General features: G+C 39.0%; 1 protein-coding gene across 12 annotated transcripts in view; it reads right to left on the reverse strand.

The window, feature by feature from the left end:
• LOC131682346 (uncharacterized) overlaps positions 1-21961 on the reverse strand; it is a 318536-nt gene that overhangs the window by 100722 nt on the left and 195853 nt on the right. For 4 of the 12 annotated variants that reach the window (XM_058963742.1, XM_058963741.1, XM_058963746.1 and 1 more), the window contains exon 2: positions 3015-3593. The exons of 6 other annotated variants lie outside the window; for them this stretch is intronic. In XM_058963742.1, coding sequence (XP_058819725.1) covers positions 3015-3080 — 66 coding nt within the window. In that variant the 5' untranslated portion in view covers positions 3081-3593. Of the gene's footprint in view, positions 1-3014; positions 3692-21961 lie in introns of all 12 variants that reach the window. 2 more of the 12 variants (XM_058963744.1, XM_058963743.1) reach the window with 1 other exon arrangement.

Genomic DNA, 21961 nt, shown 5'->3' on the forward strand with positions numbered 1-21961 from the left:
AAAAAAAATAAATTTATTTGTATTCTTGTGTATGCGTGGCGTCAATCCATGTTTGCGACGGTTTGTAGGTACGTAGGGTAAGAGCCTATTCGCACACATGTTCATATTTCAGATATATGTGATACTGTCTACCGGATAAGTTTTTGAACTTTTATACTTTATTTTGAATAAACATGTTTTGAACATTACTTTATTATTTTGAAGACCGGAAAAACATTGGCGCCTTTAAGGATATGCTGAATAGAGTCACAAGGTGGCAGCTAAAATGGCTGACGTCGTCTCTGCTTCTTCTTTTTATTTCATCGTCAAAATCAGAACATTGCATTGGCGCCACTGGCGGCTCCAGGGGGTGGCACGAGGTGGCATGTGCCCCCCCCCCCCCCTATTCAACCAAACCTTAGAGGATTCCTTAAGGAACATATAAAATAATTTCTGTATTTCATTTGACAAATTTTTCGCCACACTCCACGCCTACCAGGAAATGCGTTTCCAAGATTCGAGATTTCATTTTCCAAATCGTGCGTCAGACACATTTTTTCAAGAAGGCGTGCCCCCCCCCCCCTTTACCATCCGGCTGGAGCCGCCTATGATTGGCGCGCAAGACAAAATCGTTTGTAACTCAAATGTCTTATCTCAGATTGCTTAGAAATTGTATCACTGTATGTAAGCATATTAGCACATGCAGATGAATAGATTCTCTTCAAGGAATTTTGATTCGTTTGGGAAATTTGCACCTTTTTATTTGTACGCACAGATGCTGAACGTAACCCGAACATCGCCGAACATAACCGACCTTTTTTTGTGATTTTGGCATCGCTTCACCTTAAAACGTCATGATTTATGTTAAAAATACAACCGAGTAAGACTTTTCATAAAAGTACTGGACCGATTTTATTATTTTTTAATTACTTACTAAACAGTCCGCTATGTTTTCCCGTATATAATTTGCACAATTCTATTTTGTTCCCTTTTTAGAGTCTCCAATCGAAAGACTTAAAAAACAGACAAATCGTAGCATGAAATATTGAAAATCGAACTTCTATGAAAAATCTTGCTCGGTAGCAGTTTCTACATCCATGTGATCAATGACGTTTAAAAATCGCCAATGTTTTTTTCTGGTCTTCAAATAATATTTGAAACTCAAAACATATAGCTTCAAAACACTAAATAAAAATTCAAAATCTATTCAGTAGATACTTTTCCATTTTTTTCCCAAAAAACAACTCAATCTCGGGCCTTCAAAGTAGAGGACCAAATAGCATTCGATCAAATGACATTCGGTGTAATGGTCTATTCGACCTAATAGTTTTCAGCTAAGCTACCCATTTGGCCAAATAAAATTCGACCAAATAGCATTAAGTAAAATGGCATTGGAATCAGTGACCATTTCAGCCAAATGGCAATCAGCCAAGCGCCATTCGGCTAAATGGCATTCGTTCAATTGACCTGAAACTTTCTATTCCATATGATACGATATACATATTGAGACTATATCACACACTATCTAAAGCTAATTTTTCATGAAAGTTTTATGCCACATCTAATTTAAGTCAGCCATTACAGAATTTGAAATAGTAGGAAACATCAATAGGAATAGGTATGATGTCTAAAGGCCATTTTATTTAAAATTTTACGAAATGAAAGATGGCTTTTTGATCACGAATTTTTGTCAAAAATATTTTGCGTCAAATGTTCAACGTTTCGAAGGAATATCCCTTCATTTTCAGAACAAAAACAACTTGAAAACCCATAAGATGAAGGGATACGTTCCAGTTTTTCTGTTCAATAATTTAGCTGAAGAGTATAAAGTTTATTACAAAACTCAGGCACATCTAGCATACCCGAGAAATATGAACCCGAAAACAAGTGACTTATGCAAAGTTGCTTAGTTTGTCATGCTGAAAAATGTTGTTAATCTTGTTAACGCGAAAAAATAGGAAAAGAAATATAGACCAAAACATAAAACTGAGAAGTACACCATATAGATTCCATGTCTTCCCCAAAGTTGTTTATTATAACATTCACAACAACTTTTCCGAAGACAACCAGTTTGCAAGCGAAGACCCTTTGACGTATTTTTAATTGACGGAAATAGGGCAATGACAAAACATATTTATTTATTTTTCTGTTCTATTCTATTCTAACCCTTACACAGCCAGTATTGAAAAGTATCCTGGAAACACCGCAGTTAGTCTGTAGTGTTTTTCTTGTCAATAGTAATCATTGAAGCATATTTTCATATGTCGTGAATATTAAAATGGTCAGACCTACTGCGCAGAATTGAATTTGAAGATGTTTCAAAATTAGACGGCAATTAAAATTATCCTTTAAGTAAATAATTTAATTAAGGAATTGTTTTGAATCTTGAAGGAGGAAGAAACAATGACAACCGTACCGACAGTTTCAGTTTGTAGGGAATATAATAAATCGTTGAGAGTAACTTGGCTAAGAAGGTTAATGTCACTCCTTTGGTCCTTTGGGATGGGACAGAGGTATTTACTCCTTACCCTGGCTAATAAGCCTAGGTTAAAGCGCTTTTACTCGCTCGTGACAAAACATATTTATTTATTTCCTATAAACCGAAGCTGTTAAAATATTCAGCATTAATCCATAGACATAGCCTCATAACCCCGGCTGGCTGACGAAATCGGGTCGAAAAACTGACAATATTGGGGGCTGATAAAAATGGGTTTTCAGTGTAACTAAAGAGCGTTTTTAGCACTTTGTTTATGTCTATGTTGACATATAACCTTGATTTTTTTCAGTTTTCTATATAATTTCTATACAATGCCGTTGCAAAAATATACGCTTGAAAAACTTCCTCAAATAGCACAAACTTAGGGTTAAGTTGGACGCTGTATTTAAACTAGTACCTAAAATAGCACTTACTACCTAGCTAAAACAGCTTTCGAACATTTAAATCACTTTTATACGCTTAATAAATGCTTTATTTGCGGCAGGGTGTAATTTGTCCTGAAATGAAAAAGCATACACTCGAAAAAAAACAAACAAACCTGATAAGCAGCCACCTCATCGCTGTTATAAATATGTACCGGTGATGAATTTCTCGGAGCGAACATTTTCGGAAAATTCTCTTCACGCCAAAAACAATGCCATATGCGCTGACCTGGCTCGACAGGCCCGTTTATCAACTTTCAGTCTTATTTTGTCACCTGTACCGCCTTATCAATTTGCATTACGAACCGGTCTGCCGACTTCGCTGCTGCTGGCGTCATTTTTCGGTCGAATTCACACATGCACTTCCCATCAACATCTTCTGTAGACACTTGTTTCGGCCGGCGAGGGGAAGAGTAAGTTATTCAACTCCTGCAATCTACTTTTATACACTTTTACTTTTTGCTGGGTTCCGACAGGATGCTTGTGTGCCTGCTTCTCCTGTTGGGATTTATTTTTATCCGATTATGTCATCAAGTTGTCTGGCGAGAATTTTTCAAGGCTTCCTCTTACGTCTCGCCGCATCAGTGTTGAACACTTTTTTTCTTATTTTCAGCAAGTTATGCTAACTGATTACACGAAGATGTTTGGCACTCTGGAGACCGTCATCACTTCTTGGTTATTTGCTTCGGTTGACACTTTGGCGTTGATGGTCACGACCGTGGAAAAATAAAAATTTAGCATGTTCAAATAATTATTAACACTTCCCGGTAGCCGTGTTTTCGGTATGGTTTGACTATCGTGTTTTGTTCGGTATCAATTAGTTATGTTATATCACACTCAATTTAGTGCCATTGGGAAAGGAAATACACTCAGGTTTTTTTTTACGCGGGGGATACGAGCCGCGTAAATGAAAACCGCGTAAATGAAAACCGCGTAAATTTCAAAATCCGCGTAAATGAAAACCGCGTAAATTTCAAAATCCGCGTAAATGAAAACCGCGTAAATTTCAAAATCCGCGTAAATGAAAACCGCGTAAATTTCAAAATCCGCGTAAATGAAAACCGCGTAAATTTCAAAATCCGCGTAAATGAAGACCACTTAAATTTAAGAATCCGCGATAAAGGGAACCTCATTGATCGATACCGCGTAAATTTCAAAATCCGCGTAAATGAAAACCGCGTAAATTTCAAAAACCGCGTAAATGAAAACCGCGTAAATTTCAAAAACCGCGTAAATGAAAACCGCGTAAATTTCAAAATCCGCGTAAATGAAAACCGCGTAAATTTCAAAATCCGCGTAAAAAAAAACCGCGTAAAAAAATACCGCGCAAAAAAAAACCGCGTAAAAAAAAACTTGAGTGTACTGCGCATAATAGTTACAGATTAAATCATGGTAGGAAACTAATCGATAGCTCACAATATTTGAATATTCCTGAGTCATGAAGATAATCCCCGTGTTATTCTCAAAATACGAACTGTAAAAAGTCGCTGGCAGGTTCGAGACTTCATTTGACCCAAATCCCGCAGAACACTTTATAATTTTATGTGGTTTAAATCAGTCTAGTTTGGAGGTCGGGGACTGAAAATTTATAATGGTGATTCCTTAAACTGTTAAGACACCTATTAATTGTGGGAATAAGTTTGCAAAAAAGAATCACACAAGACACAACCTCTCTCAGACAGTCATTTGAGAAAGAACAGCGAGGACGGTGAAAACAAAAACTTTCGAAATAATTTTTAGTTCAATTATTCAAAACAGTATCCTGCTGCGATATGTAAAATGTATGAAACCGACCATGACTGACTAGCGTAATAAATTTCCCAATTTCATATCGCTGACAAATGGGATACTCGTTGGTGAACAGATATCTAATTATCTGCTCCACCCATGAAGTGGCTGTTTTCAGGCACTCTTACGACAGCACAAATTTGCGTTGATATTCATTCTAGCTGCGCTGTTTCCTTTTTCGACTCGAGCAGGTGTGGGTGGTGGTGGCCACTTTGTTCGCATGATTAATGGTCAATATCAGCCCCGGCAGATCGGAAGTTTTTGTGGGACATTAAAGTGAACATTATACGCGACGTGATCTTCTGCATGTCCGACTTCGACCCGGTTCAAGTCGCAGAGCACAAACAAACAAAGGAATTGTTTCAAAGTCAACCAGCTCGGCAGTCTATATCGAGGGGCACAATCTGCCAGCCTGTTGGGGCAGGTTCAATTTTACGCTGAATCTCAATGAAGTACAGGGTGACCAGAGCATGGTTAATAAGACAAAGCATCACTCTGCTATAATTATGATTTCAGAAAATTGTGAAAAGATTGGTCTTAAAAAGTTTAGAACTGAATATATATTTTATCGAAATGTTCTGGTCACCCTGTTCCATGCGTGGCAGGGTGTCGCAATAGCCGAGGAATGGTATTCCAATTGGCACAGAACGCGAAGATCACTGCGATCCATATCGGTTGCGCGTTTGTGAATTAATTCCACTCTCCTTTGCTCGCTTGCCTCCGCCACGCGGTGAGTAGTGCAAATTTCTTACACCCACGTCGGCTTTTCGTTGCGCGGGTGCTTTACACTGAGTTCACTGAGTTTACATGTTGAAAATCTGCCAGTATAGAGTAACTTTAGTTACCTTCAAGGCTATTGCGTTGCGATTCTTAGATTCAGCACTGGAAAGTACCTTCGCCACCGTGATATGCAAACGATGTAACGATTTTTTTTCATTTACGCTCCATCCAATTTGAACCGACAAAACTTTTGTGAAGTTGTGTTCTAACTTTTTAATTTTCCTTTGGGATCCGATCGAAAGCAGGCAAAGTTTTCCATTTTACCAGCGGAATTTACGCTGCTGTGAAAACTTCAAGTGCCACTTGGAATGGGCGACGAAAGTTTCACCAAACTGTTATTCCTTGGTTTGAAGCACGAGCGTGAATTAAGTTGGTCTACTTTACTGTGGGTTGGTGCTAAGTACATAGATGTATTGTGTACGTTCATGCATCATGTGATCAACAAGTACTAATGCAACAGCTAGCAAAATTACTCGAACTGTGATTGAAAACTTGTTCCGGCGGTCTGGTAATGCACCTCGAGACTAGGAAAGTTCACGCCGTTCATGGGATGGGAGAAACTAAGTACCTGTACGTTTGATGTTTTACCCGATGATGATTAAACATATGACTATAGTGCAGCCTACGCAATAGAAGTAAAAAAGATCCTAGCGCCAATCGAATCCTTATTTTTTGTGGAATTTTCTATGGAAAAAATATGATTGAAAGAACTTCTCTCGTGACATAAATAACGAAGATTAAATATTGCTTTTAAATAACAAAGATTAAGTACAGGGAAGATCTGATTTTATCAGTAGTTTTATGGGCTCTAGCAGACCAACCAATTTGAATTGGAGTAAATCTTTTCTTGAGTATATTTTTCTTATCTTAGAGGTCCAAAATATGCATAAATAATTTTTTTTAATTCTTTTGAAATTTTGTGCTCTCAGACCCCTTAAGGGAAATTTAAACCAAATAATCAGAAAGGGTTAAGAGGCTACATCTAGGGACTAAAGAAGAGTATTTGATGAGCTTCGGTTTATCAAAAAAAAAGAAAAATATATGTCCCGATTTTGTCAATGTCCCCGTTTTATCAGCCTAAAATTCACCAAGCGGTTAATAATAACGGGTCTTGATTGTATTGCTTGTATTGTTTCACTAAACCTATTCCGTCGCGCAACATCCATCAGTAAAAATGGCGATATAAAAAGTGAGTTGATTGCGTTTTAAAATTCTGTAATAGAATAATTCTAACGTTTCAATATGGGGTTTCAAAAAATTTCGGCGAGATTTTTTTAACACGAATATCTGCTGTTGGACAGAATAGAATTTAGACGCTGCGTTAACTAATTGGAAATGTGAACAACGATTTTATAACTAATTCCGTAAAATATAACATTACTAACAAATAACGGAAAGAATGGATTTTGTGAAGGCAGCAATTATCTGCGTCACGATTGGTCCGTACAATTCGACCAAGCTGCGAACGTTGCTAGGACCCTTTGTCATCCAATGAACTGCGACACACATATAAAAATGGAACATAAAAATCGTCAGTTGACTTTCTGACATTGTACGTTTCATGTCAACTCAAACTCTTCGGTGGCACTATATTCCATGACTTCTGCCAGGCATCATTCCAATGATGTACAGGTGCGCCAGTCTCAGTAGAACGCTCTTTCTTTCGTAGCCGAGTAAACGGATTTGAAGTATGCGCCGGCGATGTGGTGATTGGGTGCGACAGACCCAACTCGCTTGCTTTTTAAATTATGTGTGGCGTGTTCAGAAAAATTCACCACGGGCATGCGCTCCAGAGTGCACTGCGGTGTATATACTGTAGTGTACATTAGAATGCGCTCTTTGGTTCGTTTTCTTCTGGCAAGCGGTAGTGCGGGTGCGATTGACGATTTGATCAGCACTGGTTGTTGCGTTGTGTGAAAGAGATGATGTGCGGATGAATATCATGTGCGTATATGTCGCTATAGCTGTTGTATTGAAAAGCCAACTGCCTCGCATTACACGGTTGAATTAGCAGATACAGAAATATATAATTGCACATATGGATGTTCTTGTTTGCTTCAAGTGCTTATAAATTATTATTATTTATTCGTTTTCTTAGTCGTATTTTATATCACTTATTGTGCTGTCTGTTAGTTTGGAGGTATTAGACGTAGTTCTCGTTAAATTTTCCCTGGTTGAGTATCAGTTACATACTGAACAAATAAAATAACAAAGAATGATTTTTACTGGAAAAGTCTCGGGAATCAAATGAGTTCGGCATTTTCTTGAATAGAGGTTTAGATATTAAGGAGTTTGAGTCAGATAATCTGCTAGGCTGTAGGAAATCACTGTTATGACTTTTTACACTTCCTCTTTTAACCCTTCTCGCACTACATATGGGCATTCTAATTCAGTTTCGAGTGCGAATCGTGTCTTCACCCACAAAATATCGACAGTTGATCGATTCAGTGACTTTTTTGGGTAGATTAATGAAATGTCTGTTTGGTTTTAATTTAGAATAGATTTGTTAATTTCATATATACAGATAAATGCTCATGTGTTCATCGCACTTATTCATTCTGATGTGATTCACAAGCTTTCCAACTAACTTACTTCGTTTGCTAGCATCTAGTTAGGATCATAACGATCAATCACTTCTTCTGTGAATTGCAATTACAATTGCACAAAACATGTTTTAATCCACCTAGTGGTGCAATTGTGCCTTTCTCAACCATGAACACTAGGATTTCATAACTGGCTAAGTTCATTAGAAGCTTTTAATTATATGTTTATTATACATGACAACTATATACATGAAAAAAATCACTATTCGAGTTCCAAAATTTTATAAAAGAAGAAAAGCCAAATACTTTTACTTTTTGGTAAGATTCTATTATCTTTTTGGTAATAGCTCATGCAACTGCGCATTACAGTATTAATCCCGTATTATCCCTACGATACTAAACGGTGGAATGGTGAACTTCGATAGCTGTACATTAAACTGGTTCAATTTTTGTCTAGTAGCTCCATCAGGCTCTACTGATTCCTTTTATGACCCTTAGTAATTGTGCAAATTTTGGTACCGATCGGTTGTGTCGGACCCTCCAAAAATTTCAAAGTTTCTATGGAAATTAGTATGGAAAATCGGTTAACATTGAAAATAAATTTTTAAAAAATCACTTCATCAATCAATCAATAAGAACACTATATATTTCTAAAGGTATTCTTCTACTGAACAGATTCGTGAAACATTATAAGTTAACATTACACAACTAAAAAGTATTTCAGTATTTGTCAATCTTAGCTCTATTCGTAAGTGGGTTAATTCGGTCGATCTCTATTGTATTAGTAACGAGTCAAACCAGCCGGAATTCCGGCTGGTTTCTGTTGATTTTCGGGCTAATTTCTACCGAAATACCGTTAGAAACCAACCGGAATATCAGATTTTCATCTGAATAGGGTGGATTGTACAATAAAAATTTTAAACATCGATACCGGACTTTCGCCATTAGTTCCAGATGCCTGGTTCCGATTTAGGCCCAGACCCAGAGTACAGTACAGATCACGGATCCGGATCAGTCCATGTATCCGAACTACTTTAGTCTTGATCAGGATCAGTTTCCGGATCTAATGCATCCGGTTTTCCATTACCAGGTCCGGACTGAGCAAGGCTCAGACTTGGTGTTTTGATCTATACAAGTGCCTGGATCAACAGTCGCAGATGACTATCGATTTCGTCAAAAAACTTATTTTCTATATTATATGCTCACGGACGGATTGGAGGCATTTGAGCATACAGAAATATCTCAAGTTTTAACGAAACTAGTAGATTAAATAAATTACTTTCGATATCGAAAGACTTTCGTATCAGTTCCATTAGAACTGCTAATGGTGAATACTTTGTCTGACAAAGAGGTAGTACTCAACAGTCTTTTTAACACATACTTTCCAGGCTGTATGGAGCCATCACTGACTACTGTACGTGAATTCTTTTCAGCTAGCTTTGATTCTTGGGCCTTTGCTCGTAGAATTGTGACAACTGAATCGATCAAATGGGCGATTAAAAGTTTTACTCCGTATAAGTCTCCGGGAAAAGATGGAATCATTCCAGTTCTACTACCAAGAGGATATGAACACTTCAAGCAAATTTTGAAAAAAGAGTTTTACTTGTAGTCTTGCAACAGGATACATTGCATTAGCATGGAGGAAAAATATTGTAAAATTCGTTCTCAAAAGTGGCCGCGAAACTTAAGAGGAGGAAATCGCGAGCAAACGGAAAGTCCATAATACCCACATGCTCATGGGGCTTGACATGGGTGTTTGAAATGGGTTCAACCCATGAAAACACCATTACCATGGCCCGGTAGATCCCATATAAAATACCTTAGGTTGGTGTATTTATGGGTTATTGAGACCATTTTATGGTATCTTGATGGTTGGAAATTTTGACACGGACCATGTTTAAGGTTTTTCAAGGGGCTGTGTGGTGTTTGAACCCATGAGTATTTGCTCGGGATGTATGTCAGCGGAGAAAGTGTACTACCACCCTGTTACACAATGCTGTCTACAACATTGAAAAAGCTTTTTCACAAAAGCAATCAAGCTTAACAGTTTTTCTGTTATTTTTTCTATCCTTTTTGGAAGAAGCACAAAGTCATAGAGTACCTTCATATAACATGAACTGGATACACGCAATGCTTAGCAATCGACATTCGTGCTCACCGTTAAGAAAAATAGATATAAGGAAATCGAGTGTCTGCGGATGTCCTCAAGGTAGTGTGCTGTCATCACTTCTATGGAACCTCAATGAGCTTGGGTTTCCAATATATGATTTTGACGACGATTATCATATAATGATCACCGGCATTTGCATTAATACACTTTTTTATTTGCTGCAATAATCCTTGTGTGTTGTTGAGCAATGGTGTCTTCAGGTTGGACTATCAGTTAATCTAAATAAATCATCAATGGTGATATTCACGCAACGAAGGATTACAACCGGAGCTAGGCGTTGCAGTTCTTTGACTCTGAAATTATTGTCGCAGATCAAGTTAAATAGGTTGGGGTAATTCTTGACTTAAAACTTAATTGGACAGCTTACATCGATTTTAGAATTAGGAAAGCTTGCATGGCCTTCCGCCAATGTAGACGGGCTTTCGGCAAATCACTCAAACCAAATACATGCAGTGGATCTACACAACAATTGTTAGACCAATACTGGCAGTTGGGTGCATTGTGTCGTGGCAGAAGGGAGAAGATTCGACAATTCAGCCAAAGTTAAATCATCTTCAGAGGATGGTCCGGATGGCGATAACTAGTGAGTTCACAACACCTACTGCTGCGCCAATGACACTCTTGAACATAAAATCACTACATATGTTTCTGAAACAAGAAGCAGTTCCTTGTGCATACCGTCTTAAGGTTATTGGGCTCTGGAACAGTACCCCAATAAAAAGTGCAAGTAGCCATATAAGACTGTGACCCCAAATGGTTACTTGGGATGAATATACACATGCTCCCAGTAACCTTACACACACATACCTTTAAAAACTTTCAAAATACGTAGAATGTTATACTGACGGTTCTTTGTTGGAGGGCCGATTCGGTGCTGGTGTCTATTGTCATTAAATGAGAATTGATCAAACTCATTCGCTTGGTAGATACTGCACCGCATTCCAAGCAGAAATCTTCGCGATTCTGTGTATACAGTTCAACAAAGAATTTGCGGTAAAAGAATCTATTTTTGCTCTGATAGTCAGGCTACCTTGAAAGTTCTGAGTTCGGCAGATTCCAGATCAAGATCAGCAAACGCATGTCGAACTCAAATCGAAGAACTTAGCATTTCAAATGCTATCTAGCTTCTATGGGTACCCGATCATTCCGGTAGTACTGGAAATGAAGCGGGCGAACAAGATGATTAGAGCGGGCGCTGCGACTTACTTCGTTGGTCCAGAACCATTCATCACTGTCGATAAGTTGGGCTGTATCCGAATATGGCAGCCATTCGCGTAATTTGCAAAATCGAGTTCAAATAAAAACTTTTCTGTCGGATGCAAGTCCGAAAATACTGCATTTTCCCAAGCACAATTGCTGTATTCTAGTAAGGGTACTGACTGGATATTGCAAACTCAATTATCAATTGGTTACTATTCAGCGTGCTGAGTATTTTTCGTGTGGTCTTTGTGAATCCGATTACGGAATTTCATATCATTCGATATACCCTGCAGTAATGCAATTGCGTATCTGAATTTTTGGATCCCCATACATAGATGAACCGATGTACGGAGAGCTGAAATTCAAGGATATGCTATTGTTCCTAACCCAGTGTGGTAAAGAACGATATAGATTGCTGGGAAGTTCTGAAAACCAATTCGATTACGGCGAAAAAACAGCAGTATTTTTGCGGTATCGAGGACCGGATCTTTTTGGCGATAAAAGAGTTATAAACTGAACTACGGCGAAAGTTTATAAACCTATATTGGTACAAACCGAATATTAATTACAATATCTCTTCAGGGGTGTTGGCAAATCCGCTCATCGGAAAGTGTCTTTTATTCACTTGGGCTTTGCGTTTCGACTTCGCCTCATAAGAATCCGACACTAACTTAGTGACTGGATTGACAAAAAACGGAGACACAACTTGTGTTCGTGAGCAAACCCTTAGTAAAGCATGACGTCTCGTAACAAAAGGAGCCCATTTTAAGCTGATGAGAACAAATGAAATCGAAACATTTGGTTTGACCTAGCCAGTCAATGCAAGATGCACTATGCTATATTTTGCTTTGGAACACAAATTGTGTCTCCGTTTTTTGAGATATTGTCAATTCGGCGCTAGCTTAGTGCTGTCACTAAGTTAGTGTCGGATTCTGATGAGACGAAGTCGAAACGCAAAATCCATAACTAATTTAGTTAAAGGTTTTGTGCTCTTCACGTGCAGACGGTTTTAAACAATTGTCTCCTTGATCGAGAAAAAAGTTTTTACCAAAATTTTTCTCCATTAAGGAGAAATATAGCATAGTGCATTTTCCACTGATTTGCTAAGCCAAACCAAATGTTTCGATTTCATTAGTTCCCGTCATCTTAAAATGAACTCCTTTTCATGCAGAACATCACGCAGGACTAGGGGTTTGCTTAGAAACATAAATTGTTTTTTTTTCGTTTTTGCAGCTAGCGTCAATCCGGCGCTAGCTTTATCCTGTCACTAAGTTAACGTCGTATTCTGGTGAGACGCAGTCGAAACGTAAATTTCGTAACTAATTTAAAAATCCACTTTCATTTTCTAAAAAAATCTTAAATAAACTTGCTAAGCTAAACCAAATGTTTCGATGTTCGTCCTGCCACTAAGCTAGTGTCGGATTCTGATGAGACGCAGTCGAAACGCAAATTCTAGAACTAATTCAATTAACATTTTATTTAATGGTCTATTTTTTGGTTGATTCACTTCTCGCATCATCTAAATGTCGCTGTGGTTTCCTATCGGTAGTTTTGAAAGTAATGAGAACACTAATTGCCATCAGGTGTTTATTCAATGGGGTTTTTGGTGACGTCTCGCCATACACGATCGGCACTCGCAAATGTTACAATTAATTACAAATAACAAATTAGTCAGTCATCGCCATACGCGTAAATCACAGGTGAGTTGGCATGTGTTAATTAGTCCCCCTTCTGAAGCCATTTTAAAGCATTTGGACCGTCTTTGCATTTTACCGCTTCACATTCCGATGGTTCTAGCAAACCACCAGTCACAATGAGATGCACTTACGCTTGCCTAGTGACGGAAAATTTTAATTTAATTAACACATGATTTAAAATTGGCATCAGGAGAATTCAAGAACGAGGTTCGATTCGATCTTTAACATACCGGTCAACGTCAACTCGGGCGCACATATGTTCATTAGATTGAGCGCTTTTGCGAGACATTCATTCGTCCTGTGGTCTTGATATCTGAGGGCTTTCCGAACATGGGCTGTACTTCAAAGCGGCAAAAGCCGCTCTTTGTTCAGCCAAGCGGCGAACCATTAAATGACAGATTTGGCCACAACCAGCAGCAAGCCGTTAGTCGTTGTTGGTCAACAGTCGCGGCACAAGTCGTGATATATCTGATTCGAGAAAGAACAACATTGAAACGAAGTACAAACTGAAAATTTAAACAAGCCATAAATCGAACCCAGCATTACTTAATTTGACTTTGAGTCGTAAATATTTACAACCCGTTTGAAACGTTGATGATAGATCCGAGAGCGATGATCAATGATCCTGATGCGTCATATAACAAAGAAACCCGTCTAGTGTTTGGTCTTTAATAAGCAATTGGATCATTTTCTGATAGATCGACCCGCCGCCGGACACTAACGAAAACAAGCCACAGAAAAGGGAACCGGTTCGAATCGGAAACTCGGTTTATGTGCCATCGACAACGGAGACCACCAAACTGAGAGACGCTGCGAAATAGCTGACCACAAAGTGAAGCCGACGACGACGGCGACGATGACCAAGATGCGACGTGACCAATATTTTCATTTTTCATTCTTTTATAATCATAGTATGTGCTATATTGAAGGGAAATGAAAAATATACCGGAACCGGGCAAACACAGCCAATGATGGTACGTTTTTTTTATGACCGCAAACCAAGTTTGTTGTGAAATGTAGGGGTCTCGCTGCGGGGCTAGTCGGACGGCACCGAATTTAGGTCAATGTGACGAAGTTTGTGCTGGGAACTATGACGCGAAAAACTATAATTTCGGTACAGCTTGTAAAAACAAGCAGCGATAAAAGACGGTTCTATCAAAATTTAAACCGGTTTCAAGCATAGACGCAAAAAGACTGCAACCAGTAAGCGGCGAACTCGAAATCACAAACGGGACTCAACTGTATGCAGGCAGGGTCGCCATATGCAAACAGACTAATTGCTCTACATAAGTGTCGAAAATTAATACGATTCTTCACGTTAATTTCCATGTCACGCTATCCGCTTGTCTATCGTAAAAACCCTTCGGTCCCTTCATTGTTTACAGTTACTATTAGATATCCGATCTCTTTTACTTTTACAACGCTTTCACGTTTCGTGATAGCAACTTGGATTTGTTATAATACTGTATGAAATCAAAACAAATCCCACAAACACCCGCCCGCGCTCGTCCAGTCTCCCAAGAGTTGTCACCACACCATGTCCATAAACCTTTCACAAACTCCCACTGCTGCTGCTGAAGGTAGGGTACGGACGGACCGTATGCCCCCGTGGAGGTTTTCCTTTCGTCAATTGCCGGTACAAGATCGAAACCACTGCGCAACAATCTATCGCATTAGGCAAAACTGAACGCGACGAGAGAAGACAAAAAGGCACACCATCAATTCATTTTTCACGTCCAATCGAACACTTTCTATTTACATAACTGCCCCCAGGCCCTGCTGCTGCTGCTGCTGCAGTTCAACTTGTAGGTACCCCTACGTTGTATAGCTAAAAACAGAAACGTCACGAGCGTAAACAATGTACACGCAAGCTTTCGGCTGACTGGCTTTTTGTCTTCTCGCAGCCAAACCACCCCGCCGGAGTAGTGCCATTAGTGTTGAGTTGTGGTGTTTTTCAGGAAAATTGTAACAATTTGTCTCAATTGAAGGTAGTGCGCGTTGATGGCTTTTGATGCTTGCAGCATATACGAAGCTCTACCGTTCGGTCCGTTGGCTCTCGTGGGAAAGAAGAATAATTTTGGGAATCGCCAATTACTAGCGACCGAATTTACGGAAGCAACTGACTTGGTTTATCACGTAATCTTGTTGAGCGTCTATGGAGAGAACAAGCGATCCATAAATGGAGCAGTACATTAGAGTTATCATTGCAGGCACTTCGAAAGCCATAAATCTAATAATTCAAGACCGGGTCCTGGACGTTCCACCAGTCCATACTAGTATCTGTGTCTGCATTAGAAGTAGTAGAGCAGATTGGAAACAAGCCGATCCGAATATGGTTCGCAAATGAACTGCTTGGCTTGTAACAGACCACGACGACGACGCCCTCATCGCTGTACGGAGAGTTGGCTGGCAGTGTCTGTGCGCCCCTGGCCGGTTCGTTGTTGTTGGTCAACATATGTTCGTGTGGTTATAGCACGGGATATGGAATGGAAATCCGGTTTTTGGTCGCACTCGAAACTAGGTCCGTCTAATGGAAAGTGGTTGTTTCGAAAGGTTCAGGGCGAATCGGTGCTTCTATGACTTCGAGACGTGGAATATACTGGTAATGGCAGTGTGGGTATCTGCGAACGGTACCTAGCAGTGGCTTACTCGATTAACATTAGCTACTAACATAATTAATTGAATATGAATTACCCTTCTGTCCACGCATGGTCCAAAATCAATAGTGTTCCCAGTACTTGAGACGAATAATATAGTTCGGTTATTAAAGTTGTACCTTCTTAGATGATGGGTTGAGGCCTTGAATAAAAATTTAGTCCAGAATATTTAACATTTTAACCCCACATAAAAAATTAGACTTGTACCAAGTCGGTGTCAGATACTGATGAGACGAATAAGAAGTAAGGAAAGCTAGTCAATATGACCTGTCCAGTTTATTCACTCAATTTAAATCACATCGAGCGTCTATGGGAATAATTGAATCGCGAAGTAAAAAAAAACCACTCTGCCACAAACATTTTTGGTAGTCAATTTCATGGGTGCGTTTCGACTTCGTCTCATCAGAAACCGACACTAACTTATTGCCGGAATAATTTAGCATCGGCATGACGCGAAATCCCATAACGGAAGCACAATTTATGTTTCGATTGAAACAACTGGTCAAACGTGGTGTCCCGTTTGAGCAGAAGTTCTGCTATGCCGATGAGACACAGCGAAGCCGGAACTTGTTGTAGCTTAGCAGGCCAATGCTATATTTCTCCCTAAGGGTAAAAAATGGGTAAAAACCAGTGTTCCGGCAATAAATTAGCGTCGCTTTCTGATGAGACGAAGTCGAAACGCACCCATGACTTTATTAAGTTAGAATTTGTGCCCTTCACGTACAAAGAGTGGTGGTACGCCCCTAGGAAGAAATTTTGGTGTTTGCCCAATTTTTTCTCCTTTAGGAAAAATATAGCATAGTGATTTTTGGTAGTGTTTGCAAGACGAAGCACATCAATCTTATGACAAGAACACAAGGCAGTGACCAATCTCAATGGAGGATACTATGAGGGAATCAAAATTTGAACAGTGCAAGCTAAACACTAGAGCTATAGTCATTACATTGTTTATACTTGCACAATTGGAAAAAAACATTATAATCATACTCGAAAAATTCCACATTTTTTAGCATTTTTTGTAATTTTCACAACATTAAAACACGATATCCGCCGGTCGATGCCAATAGATCTGACATTTCTTTGGACTGAGCAAACTAATTTCTTTGTTTGTTTAGTGTTTATTTGTACAACTAGGAAACTAATCCACTGGGCATTTAATGTGCGTGGGAAATAAGCATGGTTTTGTCTGAGTGATATAATGACCGTTGAATCATGTATGCTGGTTTTAAATTAACAGCGAGAAAAATCAAAAGCCATTTGCGGCAGTCAAATAATTATATTGACTTTGTAATAGGACATGCACTATATTATTGATTGTCATGTTAACCATATTTCTTATATTTTAGCTTGATTATTGACGTAATAGGGTACAAGGTAGTTTCTTTTCGTTCTTATTGTCTCCAATCTTGTTCTAGTAATCAGCTTTTTACGCGTCATCGTTTGTGTGTAAAGCTAATCGTTTCAAATATTGTGGTAGTGCTTATTTTATACCATTTAGAATGCGCTTCAAATAGCTTAACAACGCGCGCGAATAATGATAACATACCAATCGGCACCGTATTCAATTGTTTGCAGAGAAAGAAACCATTATATAATTGTCATTCAATTTGCTACATAAATATCAAATGTTATACACGTTTACGTAAATTTGTATTATGCAATTTTCAATTACATAGGTAACCGAGCATTTCCAAATTAATTCAACAAACGATAAATCTATCATAAATTCTCGGCAGCCGACTGCTCAGAGCAATAAACACAATAAACAAATTATTGGAGTGATTCCGAATTATTCAAATTAATCAATTGCCATGTAATTCCAAGTTTTCCAGGTTTTTCATAACTAACGACAGGAAGATCAAGATAAAATGAATTAAATAATAAGATGAGAACAACAACTTCAAATTCAATAAATCTTGTTCCTTACACATCTTTCATCATCCTTCAGTCCAGATAGCACAATTGCCAAGCTTGACAGGCTTGGGTTCAGTTGTTCTCTTCATGGATTGGATCCAGTCATATCTGACTGGTCGTAACACGACTATGAAAATTGGAGAATGTACAACTATGCCATTCAATGTGACCTCTGGTGTCCCTCAGGGAAGTCATCTTGTACCCTTTATATTTCTGCTTTATTTAAATACTCTAAACTTTTCATTGAAATGCTTTAAGCCTTTTTTCGATTATTGGAGTTTTAATCTTGCGGGGTTGGGAATCGAACCCGAACTGCGTACAAGGTAATCGATTTACCAAGTACGCTATGTCCGCTTCTGCCTTAAGGTGAGGTCGTCGTTTAAAATTTTCTAAAATTTGATTTTTTTTCTTTGCATTTTTCAAAGGAATAAGTGTTTACTGTGTGTGTTTAACGGGTTTTTCGACTCATGCATCAAAAAAGCTTCTAAAGCCCATTGTTCAACGCGGCGGGGACGCTCTCGGCTCGATACGCACGCATCAGGTAGAAACCTTTTCATGGCATTATGCACATCCCCAGAATGCTTCGCGTTTCACTGTACCTGTATATGGGCTCCAAGAACGAAAAATTTTGGTCAAAATTGACAAACATATTGTTTATAAATTACAAAACTTTTTTTCTCGATTTTGGCTGAAATGTACCACTTATTTTTCTAGTGAGCGTCCGCCATATTGGATCGGCGATTTTGAATTTCGATAAACTGTCTTCAGATTCGTAATCAACGATGTCCAAAGCCCATGATTCCATATAATTGTTACAAAATATTGAAATTCTACCATAAATAATTCATCGAAAGCGTTCTCAAAACTTTAAATGCGTTTATCTCAAAGCATGATTTTTCAAAACTGCGAACAGTCTCATTTGAAAATGGTTCAATTTAAAGACCTCTCGAAAGAAAACCTTTTTCATTGGAGGAGTGACCTATAAAATCTACAAATTTTCTGGATTCGCTATTTTTAGTGGAGCCTTAAGCAAATAAATAAAATTATTAGTTTAAAAAATAGTTTAAATGGATGACCAAATGAACATAAAGTAGCTAAAATGGATGACCAAATAAACGAAGTGATCAAAAAGTATATTAAACTTGAAATCGACCTTTATGGACCAGATTTAGAGGAGTTATTCATCGAGGGCCAATATACAAAAATCCAAATTTTTGTGTCGATTGAACTCCCCGTCGGTCCTTGGGAGCTGACTTTTTGATATATAAAGTACACTTTACTCTAGAATAAATCCGCGAGATGTTTTTCGATGAAAACATTTCAAGGAATCTAGGAAAAAGACCAGCTTTTATTTTATTTAGACACTGTACAGATTATACAGTGGAGACCCATTTTTATTAGCCACTCAGTGAAGTTAATCTGACAAAACGGGGACATTAACGAAATCGGGACATTTTTTTTCCTTCTTTTTAAGCTGTTTACACATTTTTTATCTCTAAGACAGGACGTCCCAGAAAGAACACACAAGCTCTCTAAGGCCTGGGTGGAAATTAAATAGATCAAATGTGTTGGGTGACAGCTGCAGTTGTGTGTGATCTCGTAGGGTACGATTATTGTCGCCAATGCTGGGACTCTTTCTGGGACGTCATCATATCCCAGGGATAGCATGAGGGTTTGTGTATTGTGCCGGAGTCCCAAGGGTTGCAGGTTCGAATCCTGCCTCTGGATTTTTTTCACATAGTTGCTTTCGATATATTTTCCCCGTTGGATACCACAAAAAAGCTTTAAAAAAGGTATTGGCACTTAAGTCAAAAGTAAAAAAAAGCATTATATACATTAATCCTAGCAAAAATATCTGGACAGCCAATATTACCAGACAACATAGAAAATACAAATATTCTTTGTAAGAAAGTGCGCCAAAACTCTAGCATCGGTAACTCAAGCAGCTTACATCTATCATCTCTATACGGTAAGCGGGCAGGGTCATTCCACGGCAAGTTCACGCAAAACATTTCTGTATGCGTACCCTCCGATTAATTTGGACGGCGTGATGTGGAACCCACACCTGTACAGTAGACCTTTTGAAAAAGTTTTGAAATATACATGGGTCAGCTCAGATTTTTGCTCCAGGTGTGAATTTGAAAACTTTCGCCAAAAATGGCTTAATTCGGACATGATTTAGAGATGTCTCCAATCCAAAATCGTGTTTTTGCTATGTTTCCATAGGAAGATCACTTACACTCTGATTTAATAGGCCCTATATGCCCACATATCATATCATTTCGCTATTACCAAGCATAATTATCTACTGATTCCCTGTGCAAATTCAGCTAGTCCAGATCGATAACGTAGTAGCAGCCAGGGGTCGCACAAGCTCAAGCTCAAGCTAAAATCTCTATACGGCGAATTGTTCCGTAGCATTTTGGAATATGCTGTACACTGTATCCCTGGCTGCTACTCCGTTATCGATCTGGACTAGCTGGAGCTGCACAGGGAATCAGTAAATAATTATGCTTCGGAATAGCGAAACATCTATCAATGTGCAACTCCTGGTAATCCTAAAGTGTTTATTGATCAATACCGGCGCCGGCCAGGCCCGAACGTAAAACTTAGAAGGAATGTTAGTCCGATACTTGCTTTTGCTAAAGGCCGTATATACTACTGCGTACTCCACAAGTATCACGGGAGGTGGAGATATTTGTTAGTAGGTATAGAAGCAAGATTTTACATCTTTTTTAGAGATTCCAGAGAGGTGACTCCACTATCTGGGCTAGATATCGATCTATCAACTCATGGACCGGGGACCAACGGCTTTACTTCCCTTACGAAGGAAGACGTTACCACAGATTTATTCACCTCAAAACAATCTCAACGACCTCGGTTGGGATTGAACCCAGACCAACTGGAATGAGTGGCGGTCACGCTTACCACTCAACCACCGGCGCCGTCTAATCCGCCGGATAGATTTTAGAGCATAGTCAAGTCCGGAAGCAGTAGAACGAAAAATCTTAAAAACATCGGCGTAGAATAGTTTTGCAGATTTTACAGAGGTCCTTTATGAATAAAACGAAATATAGCGACCTTAGGTGACTTCCTTGAGGAACCCCGGCTGACATATCAAGCAAACTAGAAAGTGTTGAACCAATTCTAACGAAGGCACAACAACTAGACAGGTAGGATTGCAGCCATCTACTTAACCAGGGAGAAAATCCTAGACTTTGAAATTCCAGACGAATGATGTTGTGTGGCACATACCTTATCGAATGCTTTTGAAAAATCAAAATACATTGGATCGGTTTGTTGGCGTTTTTCGGCAGCGAGGTATTTAGATGCTAGTGTGTATGCCATCAAATTTGAAATGGTAGCGTTGTTTTACAAATCCGTGCTGGCATTCGTTTATGATGTGAGAAGCAGCAGCGTGCATCTCATTGTAAACAAACTTTTCAAGGACTTAAGGTTCGGTTTGGCGAATAACAGCTTTGTTGTCGTCGGTCTTGTAACGGAAGTATCGATTGCGTTGTTTTCTAAGAATGTTGCGTAGACGATGGAGTTCGGAATTCCACTACGGATACTTACTTCCGTCTTTTTTTGACACGTTTCTTACGAACAATGCGACGGAATATCTCGTATGCGGTTCCATAGAAAACCGCAACTGCATGGTATAGACCGTTTCCGCTTAACAAGTCACCCCAGCCAACAGAATCAAAGGCCGCGGAAATTTCATCAAAACTGACGCTGTTGGAGTTGAAAGTGAGGTCGTTAATGGAATCGACAAACGCAGTGTCTATGGTGAGCGTCTACTTTGAGTATAGAGGTCGAAATATCAATTAGTATGACTGAATCTAGGTAGTTCACGAATGTCAGATCAAGCGTCTATCCATTTACGTTAGTTGAGAGTCGATTTGACACAGGCAACCAACGACTCTCGTTTCCGTAATAGTTATCTCTGGCTCAGAGGTGACGTTTTCGGAAAAATAACATATGAGATCGTCGTAGAATATCCATCGGAGATGGGGAAGGTTATAATCACTTAGGATAACTACACTGTCTGGGTCGGGCCAAGTTTCTGTGAGAACATTAACATCGTAATCGCAAGATGAGAGGGCCAGCAATAAATCCTGAGTTTTCGTTCGCATTCCTCTAACATTTTAATAGTAGACGACAAGAATCTACTAGACATGGGATTAGTGGCTTGAGCGGATAGAAGAGGTAAGTCATTGCCTCTTACAAAATCGAAGCGCACAACGCCAAAAAATCAAGTTGAGTATACTTAGTTCACACATCACGGTGTTCCTAAAACCGTTATTAACAAAA

Source organism: Topomyia yanbarensis, chromosome 2 (assembly GCF_030247195.1).
Source record: "Topomyia yanbarensis strain Yona2022 chromosome 2, ASM3024719v1, whole genome shotgun sequence".
NCBI classification, from domain to species: Eukaryota; Metazoa; Arthropoda; class Insecta; order Diptera; family Culicidae; genus Topomyia; species Topomyia yanbarensis.